This window comes from Limulus polyphemus, unplaced genomic scaffold, assembly GCF_000517525.1.
Source record: "Limulus polyphemus unplaced genomic scaffold, Limulus_polyphemus-2.1.2 Scaffold1998, whole genome shotgun sequence".
NCBI classification, from domain to species: Eukaryota; Metazoa; Arthropoda; class Merostomata; order Xiphosura; family Limulidae; genus Limulus; species Limulus polyphemus.
In genome coordinates, this window is record NW_013667608.1 from 13,898 (window position 1) to 23,723 (window position 9,826).

Sequence of the window (9,826 nt, forward strand, 5' to 3'; positions counted from 1 at the left end):
AGACAGTTAAATTGTATTTAGGTCTTACTTTTATATTTTAGTTAATTTTATATTATTTGTATTTTAAAAATAATATTTGAAAGGTTTAATGATTTTTATAAGTTTAACTTGTTGCCTGGTTTGTGAAAGTGTACAAACAAGATGGCACCATTTGCATGAGCAAAGCATTAGTGAAATGAGTCTGTACGGGGTCATCATATGATAATAATAAAGTCCTGCTGGCACCAGTTGATGTATCGGCATAAATAATAAAAGACAAAGAATTGGAAAGAGAAATTAAAAATAAACTACAAATGGAAAGATAAAGACATGAAATTACACATTTTAAAAAAGTTTCAAAAGACTTCTATGAAGAGCTAAAAGGTATGTACATACTTCCATTTCTTAATTTTAAACATTTCATTGCAGTGTACATTGATGATGATATCTGGAGTTAATGATATAGTAGAGACAATGGAAAATAGAATATAAACATTTACTTTAAAGAAACTTTTGATATTCATTTATGAGGTTCTAGAGATTATGCAAATGTAATGTAACTACTGTAAAATGAAAAATGTTTTTATACTTCATATGAAAACCACCTTGCAGAGTCCGAGTGCAAATAACAACATTAATTAACAAATTTTAGAAATAATAGAAAAATTCAAAATTAAATATTATATTTTTCTGAAACTACATGCTTTTGGGAAAGTTTTTGTCAAATTTCAAACAATTTCATCCACAATTTTTATTTGTGGAACGAAATGTAACATTAGTGACATTAGGTCCTTACATTTTGTGGTCATGGTATCAAAAGACTGAACCAGTAAGTTGCCACTAATATCCATCAAACCGACTAACCAAGATGTGGCTCTCACACTTTACACAAACACAACTGCTTGGTTAGCACATAAGTACAGTACTACTGCTACAGCCATTATTCTGTGCTTCCTTCAGGTTTAACAAAATACTTTGTGTGTTACAAGTTTTATGTTCCCTAGTTAACTTAAGCATGATGAACAACAGTGAAATATGTAAATACACATATTATATGTAAATGATGTTTTTCTACTTTGGGTATTAGAAAAAAAGGTATAGTAATATTAATGTTACAATATGATTAGTCCAAAGCTTCATTCTCTTTTTATTCATTTATCTGAATGATAAAATTGAAACATATACGTTTTTATTTCCATTGAATAACAACAGGTAGTTGTCTGTAAATTGTGTTAATTTGTCTCATGATTAAATTTTTGCATGTAGTTTTAAAGTTAAGTCATATTTGATCACCAAAGGATAAATAATCTACATGGGTTATTGTGATGTAAGAGGCTGAAACAACAAAAATCCACAGACATAACTAAATATATAGTTTTTTGAAGGTAGAATTAATTCTATAATTACATATGTTCAGATTACAGTTTTGTGTGACAACTATGACAAACAATAAAAGCAGACTGTATAAAATTATAACTTATGAGAATCTGTTTCTTTTGCTTTTCTAATGTTTTTACTGTTACTATTAGCAGAAAAAAAGTAATATACTGTTTATTAGAAAAAAAATGACCAGATTAAGTGATCCTAAAGAAGATTTTTCTGTTTCTAGATATAATGTATATATATTATATGATTGCTTTGTCAGCAGAGCTGGGCTATTAGTGTTTTTAATAATTGATTAATCAACAGGAACATTGATTGATTATATTATGGCTTAAAATCAGGGGGTGTCTGAAAAAAATGATAAATAGCAAATTAAGAAGAGTTTGGAAAAAACCCATCTGCAATAAACTTGTTTTATAAGTTTTTAGGCCTGTTGGTTTTTCAATATTTTGCTAAATTTTGGCACTTAAACTAATTTTTAAGGGTATGATTCACCCAGCTATAGTAATAATTTCTGGCTTAAGAAGGCTGCAATAATTCAGTTAAATTCCCCCTCTAACTAGTAATTTGATTTGTTTAGAAACAAAATATGGATATATTTTCAGTAGCCCTCTTGCAATGAAAATCTGGTGTATTCTGACAGATTAAATTCAGTTCTAGATCAAACCAAACAAGAGCCCTTCCATAATTAGTCTCTCACAATCACTTTCACATAGTAATGTGATGTTACTATTTGTACAAATAAGGATTGTTCATCTATGAGTCTGTAAATACTATTGGTTTGATTAATACACCAAATATCCAGTGGTAACAAACAAGCTATTGTGTTTGGTTGACAGTGTTGATCACATGCAACTCTTAGTTTTTAGTTGATGTTTGTTCAGTATATAAGATGATGCGTAAAAGCATGCAAAAGGGATATGGGATTTTCTAGCCACATAAAATAGATCTTTTTTTTTATATAAAGATCACTTAGTATGTATACAAATATGTGTGACCTGGTGGTTAATGTGCTCAACTCACAATCTGAGGGTCGAGAGCTTGAATCCCGGCCACCTAACATGCTTGTCCGATATGATAGCTGACTTGACTTGTCTAGCCACCTGGGTGTAAATCTTTCGTGACTTACAACAATTATTGACCAACCCCTAATTCATCGAGATGAAGGTTGAAATAGGGAGAAAAAATGTATATATGTATATCCTATAGTCCCTCTGATTAACCTTTTTAGGTTTTACTGGTTGATTTTGAAAATTCTTTGACTTTCCATAACTTTCATATATATCCATTCATTACCTTGTTCACCCAGAGGTAATTACTTTATCATAACCTTCTGTTTAGCTCAGCTATTGATGCTACCCAATATTAACCAAATTATAACTTCAATCAGTCATTATAACATTTGTTTTTGTTTCTGCTGCTGAAACATCTCATCTTCTGAAATGTTAACCAACAAACAAATGGTTATTTTCATGACAAACATGAAAAAAGATGTGAAATTGGGATTATGAACTGTCCTTTTTATTTGAAAGATAAGCTGAAAAATATATCCAACTGAAAATACTTTATATACTTCCTCTACACGAAAAACCAGTTTGGTATTGACATTTCATGTTCAATGACATCTAAACAAGGTCACATATTAGTCAGTTTCCTAAAGTTTAGCATTATCTTTGATCCTAGGTCATGACATTTTGCACAAAGTAGATAAATCATGTGAAATGTTGACAGTTTACTTTGTAAGAATAAGAAGGAACTCTTCCCTTACATCTACAAAGTCCTTCTGTTGAATTTGAATCAGTTATGGTTTCCTTTACTGACACTGGTGTATTAGTGACACGAATTACATAACCCATACCATATTAGTACAACAGATCACAAGGTCATGTATCCTGAGAAAGTTACTACTACTGGCATGGACACTGCCTGCTCTGTAATGATAACCGAACAAAATACAAACAAGGGGATGAAAGTTGTTCAATTGCCAAGAAAGTATGTCCTGTTTACATAATTTTTCAGAACTAAAGAAACCTGTTAAAAACCCTGAAAGAATGAAAAGTACAGTGAAAGAAATAATGATATATAACAGAAGAAAAAGTAACGTTAATGTTATTTTATATGCACTCTTCACGATTATAGCATATCTCTGTATTCTTTACAATTGCAAACTGTGAATTTAATTAATACTTTCCTCACATTTTTCAGAATACTGGTGCATTCTCTGAAACCTTTGAGATATCCACATATAAACACCAATAGATTTTTCAGTTTGACTGCCAAGTTACTCACCATAGCACTCCTGCTGCTATAATAAAGTAATGCTAAACATGACTTTTTCACATACTTTGAATATATGGATTATCTGTGAAAATGCAAGTTGACCCTTAATATTATAAAAGAAAAGTATATTGAAGAAACACAACCATTTTAGTGAGTTATGTCACTAACCCTAAGATATTGTCATGTCTACCAGTTAAATGTTGCTCCAGGTCACTCACAGTGAGAAAGGTAACATATAACTGACCATTTGTTCATACATTTGGGATGGGTATTATTGAACTAGCGGTTGGCTGGCATACAGTGTAAGGAGGTGTTTGCCATCTAGGGGAAACAAATGAGTTTCTTCCATGCATATTCTGTAACACGTACACTGATTATTTATATTTACTACTTCAGAGTAATCTATTGAAATTGGAGGATATATCAAAATATGTTGTTCACTTTTGTGTGTTTTACTGAAAAATGTAACAATACAAATAAAAGCTGCTAATTATTCATGAGTAAGGTATCTTCTAAAGTTTAAAGAGTATTTATTCTTCAACAACCCCTTTCAGGTTATCAAAGTACATTACTATTTCTTTCTGTATTTTTGTAACTGAAAGGTTCTCTTAAGGATATTTGATCTCCGTTTTCTTCTGAACATTTGACATTTTTGAAAATACTGCCATAAAAATAATTCATGTAAGCTATATGATGTGTTACATACTGATCTTGATTCCAAGTTGATTTGAATGTATTATATATAGTGCACAATGTCATCTCTCCCCCAGTGTGTGACATCAACATTCTAGAATGCTTTAGGAAGAACACTATAACATCAAAGCTGCAGTCATACCATTTGCATTTTCACATATTTTGGACATCAGCAATATGAAAAACACCTTTCTAATGAAAAATGAAAAACAGATTGTGTAACAAGTGTATATTACAAGAAGTGGAAATGTCCTGAACAATACTAACTTTGATAAAAACAAATGTATAAGTAAGTCTAGATACATCATATGTGTATCTGGAAAAAGCCAATATGTAAAAATTTACTATGGCAAGTTTAATTGACATTCTATTCTTATACTAGCTGGAGCAACCATTCCCTGGAAGGAAGTTATGTAAATTTGTGATTAATGAAAGATTATATTGGGACATGAAAAGTTGCTTCCTTTATATGTAATTGTAAAAAATGACCATAAAAACCACAAAATGCAAAACTGAAAATTTGTATGTATCTCTCCATGGCCCCAACAAATTTCATGCCAAATTTGATGAAGATCCATCAACAGGGGTGAAATATTGGTAAAAAAATACCCATAAAACTGCATAACTGAAAATATATATGTTCCCCCTACATGGACCCAATGAACCCCCATACCAGTTTTGGTGAAGATCCATCCCCACCCTGTGAAGTAATTCCATGGACATACAACAAACAGTACTATTATATTTATATAGATTAACATCCTGATCTGGCTACAATGTACAGCGTTATTGTATACTAGCTGGGGTACCTATCCCCTGGACGGGAGTTATGTAAATTCATCATTAATGAAAGGTTACCTTAGGTCGTGAAAAGTTGCATCACTTATACAAAAAATGCCCATAAAAACTGTAAAACACAAAATGTGAAATCCCAAATTTGTATGTATTTCCACATGAGCCCAACAAACCTTCATGCCAAATTTCATGAAAATCCATCTAGAGGGATCAAAGTAATGGTAAAAAATGCAAAAACTTCCATAAAAACTTCAAAATGCAAAACTGAAAATTTATATGTATCTTCCTATGGACCCAATGAATCTCCATCTTACAGGGGATGAAGTAGTGGTATATAATTCCCATAAAAACTACATTATGCGAAACTGAAAATTTGTGTGTACCCCCCACATTGACATAATGAACCTCCATGCTAATTTTGGTGAAGATCTCTCCACACCCTGCGAAGTAGTTTATATGTACATACAACAGACAGTACTATTTTATTTATATAGATTTATATTACTATGTGACAAAAAAATATTGACATAGTTTTAATATTCTTCATAATATGTTATGTTATAAAATGTTAAACATTCACACAAAAAATGAAGGTAAAGGCAATGAACAAGTCAAATTGTTGCAGTTATTAATGTGTGATCTACATGCAGTTTTACAGTGAACTGAAAGTACTTAGAATGAGTAAATATTACAATTACCTTTTGATGATAATGGGACCTACACTATGACAAAGTGCTTGCTTTAATGTCAAGGTTTTCTTTCATAAAACATGATTATTATTAATAATGATAACAAGACTCAAATTTTACCAATTGTAAAGCTAAGAGCATTTTTTGAAAGTTATATGAAATTTTTATAATAGTGATATTTTTTATAAGAAAAAAACATGTAGGGAATAAAAAAGATAGAACACAGTTAAAGATTTTAGGAGGGTAAACATTTGTTACTTTAGAGATGAATTGAATGTTGAAAAACTGGGAATTGGATTTCTTTGATGTCTGTCTAGGATTATTATGAAACTTAAATATCATGTTAAGAAAAATGTTATAAAACAAAACAAAAAGAATAAGTATTTTCAGCTAAATGTTACAATATTAATTTTATTCCACTTATTGAATTTCATATAACTTTCCTTGTTTGTTTATTTATATTCTCTAGGGGTGCTTACAAGTAGAAAATACTCATACACTAAAAATGAAGGCCCCAAAGGATTCTACAACTTTCAAGAACTGTTTTTATGAGCTTCACCGGGTTCAACAGAGGTTTACTGTTTCACACATTTTTTGTGATAGAGCTAACCAGCAAGAAGTATTTGATGGCTGTGTTTTTCAACCTGTGAAAAACTTTATAGATGGTCAAAATTGTCTTTTATTTGCATATGGAATCACCAGCTCTGGGAAGACCTACACAATGCAAGGTTAGTGAATCATTAATATAGATATTAAAGATGATATAAGCTATTGTTTCCTTCATTAAGCATTGTTGTAGAGATTAAATTTACTTTGTTCAAAAAAAAGCTATATTTAAAGTTCCTTTAATTTTATTAGGTATTTTCATGTTTGAAGAAACAATTGACCACTCCTGACAGCTGTAAAACAAAATCTTTATTAGTTGGTCTTTTTGTTATAAATTGTTAAGTTCATGTTCTATTTTCCATGTGTAAAAATTAGGTCATTAAATAGTTTCAACATATAAAGAATGTCAATTTTTGTGGAAAAAGGATCATTTTGTGAAATTTTTGCAGTTATCCTTTTTTTTCCATATACACTGTTAATTGTAAAGCACAAAGGTTATTGTGGTTTAGATTTATGTAGAAACCTCTTTTATTTCTTGTTCTCATAGGGAATACTGATTACTATATATTTTTTAAAAACTGAAGCCTGCATGCTTGCTACATTTGAAGTTAGCAGATGACAACTACAGTTGATATGTGACTTTAAAAAAAAAGAGTTGGTGCATCTTCATTATTATTATTTTGTCTTTATTGATAAAGATCTAGAAAACTACAATGGCTAGCAAGAGAATTATTTAATTCTCTGTTTCATGTCTTGGTTATCAGGCATAAGGAGAAAAGAAATACCAGGGTTACTGGAAAGTTATCACAAATCATTTGAACTAAGCAATTTGGAAAAATAATAAGAATGTCATTTAAGAACCATTACATCATCTTGTAAGTTGTCTACAAACAAATCTTTCAATTTTTGTTCAAATATCAGCCAACTATTTAAAACTATATTTATTATGTGTAGGTGTAAATATTCTTTCTTTTTTTAACCCTCAATGTATTATAACTCTGTGATAGACCTATGTGTATAGAAAAGTTGATACTTTTGAAATAATACCTCATCTGTGCACAAAAAATAGTTTGATTCCTTTGTATATCTGCATTTGAGATGTGTATGCAATTAGCCGTGAGCTACCTCCCACCTAAAAACACATTTATGCATTAGTGCATGACATCATCATCATGTTATGAAAGATGGGCAACACAATCTCTTTGTACAATAGCTCCATTTGTGCTGAAATTAGCTTCATTCTTTTCCTCTGTATTGTCTATAAAGGATGATTTTCTACTGACTCACTGGATACTTGTGCTGAAGTGGCTCAGCATTGGTACTTATTGTCTGCTTTGTTTTCTTGTCTATTTCAACCTTACCATTTTGTTACTAGACCTACTTAATCTATGTCTCCTCTTTCTGGCTTCCTTCTTCCCATCCTCCTACTTATCTCATTGGTGACTACCCTGTTGGGTCTGACATGGTGTTAATTGTAGTGGTTCCCACCCCTCCTACTTTAGCTCTTGCCCTAAGTGGGTGGAGGAGAAAGAGGTACAGCGTTTGAAGACTCTAAATAACATCTCTTATCCTAAGGCTGGGAAGCTATTGTTCCATCCTACATCGCGGACATATGCCTCTGCACTACACTCCACTGCTACAGTGGGAGTGCAGACAGACCTTTCCGTGCCTCCATCTGAGTCTTTTTCACGCCATGTGCGGGGTCTTCTGCCCTCCATGGATAATAGAGCTGATCAGTCTACATCTACTCCAATCTCTGTCCCCACTGTTCCTTCCAGTGACTGCCTAGGTCAATCTCCTCGGGCACCAACCTCTGGTGTCCGTGTGGGTCCTTCTTTGGCCCCTAAATGTAGGACGATTATTCGATCACGTCCTCAGTCATTGGATTCTCACACAGATGACAGAGATCTGCCCGCTCATTCAAGGGCAGGATCCATGGAGGTCGATCGACCTCCATCTAGTAAAGAAAAACGGCATGGTCGTAAACCGAAGGGTTCTCCACCCTCTTCTCCTAAACATACATAAAAATGGTCAACTGTATCAAAGAACGAAAACCTCGACAGTTCCCCAAATCTCGATGACATTAAGGCCTTGATTGACTCCTATCATCCCTTACAGGAAAAATTTCTGAAACCTGCTGATACAGTCACCCTTCAGCAGTTTCCCTTGTACCGGAATGACAGGTTGTGTGATGGGTGGGTACACGGAGGGGTGGCACTGCTGGTCGACCAGCATGTGCCCTCCTTATCCGTGTCCCTCGATACACCCTTGGAGGCTGTAGCCATATGTGTTTCCTTGGGTTGTGTCATCACTGTTTGTTCTCTCTACCTGTCCCCTGGGGAGACTTATGATCAATCGGACCTTGATGCTCTCGTAGACCAGTTGCCACCTCCCTTTTTACTTTTGGTGCTGATATTGATGGGAGGGGTTGTTCCATAGACCGCATGCTCTCGGATCACAACCTTTCTCTCTTCAATACTGGAACATACACTTACTTTCATGCACCTAGTCAGTCTTTTACTGCCATTGATCTCTCAATTTGCTCCCTTGCACTTTTCACTCGTTTTTCTTGGATGGTCGACAGTGATCCTCGGGGCAGTGATAATTTTCCCATCATACTGAGAGAGGTTGGCCATGGTCGATGCCACCCGACCTGAGTGCCATGGTGGAAGCTGGACCAGACTGACTGGCCATCTTTCACCTCTCTCTCTGAACTTGATCCTGCCTTCGTCTGTCTACCATCAATAGACGATTGTGTGGTGGCAGTGACTGACTGTATTGTCCAGGCGGCTGTTTATTCTATTCCTAAGACCTCGACACGTTTTCCACGGTATCCTCATTCATGGTGAAGTCCTGCCTGCCAGGAGGCACAGAAGGCTCAAAAACGGGCCTGGAATACCTTTCGATGGTATCCCACTCTTTCTAACCGCATTGTTTATCAGTGGGCTCATGCCCATAATCGACGTCAAAGCCAAAAGGAGTCTTGGATAAAGTTCACTACTAGCATCTCTTATACCACCAGTTCCAAAACTGTATGGGACAAGATTCGGAAAGTCACTGGGAGGTATGCTTCTCATCCCTTTCCATCTTGCTCTCCAATGGCCAGGAAGTTGCTGATGTCCAGAGCATTGCTGCTGCTTTCGGCCCGAGCTTTTCTCGTGACTCTCGCGCTTCTGTTTCTTCCCCCACCTTCTTGGGCAAAAGCCTTGGGCAGAGCGATCGCCTCTTTCTTTTCGGGCCGATCGTCTCTATGATTATAATCGCCCCTTTATAGTGGTGGAACTCAAACTTGCTCTTTGTCGATCTGGCAGTACATTGGTCGGACCTGATGATGTTCATTATGAGATGTTGCGCCATTTCTCTCCTGCCTCTGTGGTTATTCTTCTGGTTATTTTTAACCG

General features: G+C 34.2%; 1 protein-coding gene across 1 annotated transcript in view; it reads left to right on the forward strand.

The window, feature by feature from the left end:
* LOC106465606 (kinesin-like protein KIF20B) overlaps positions 1-9,826 on the forward strand; it is a 104,296-nt gene that overhangs the window by 6,143 nt on the left and 88,327 nt on the right. The window contains exon 2 of the mRNA XM_013925840.2: positions 6,289-6,547. Within this exon, the coding sequence (XP_013781294.1) occupies positions 6,289-6,547 (259 nt within the window). The remainder of the gene's footprint in view (positions 1-6,288; positions 6,548-9,826) is intronic.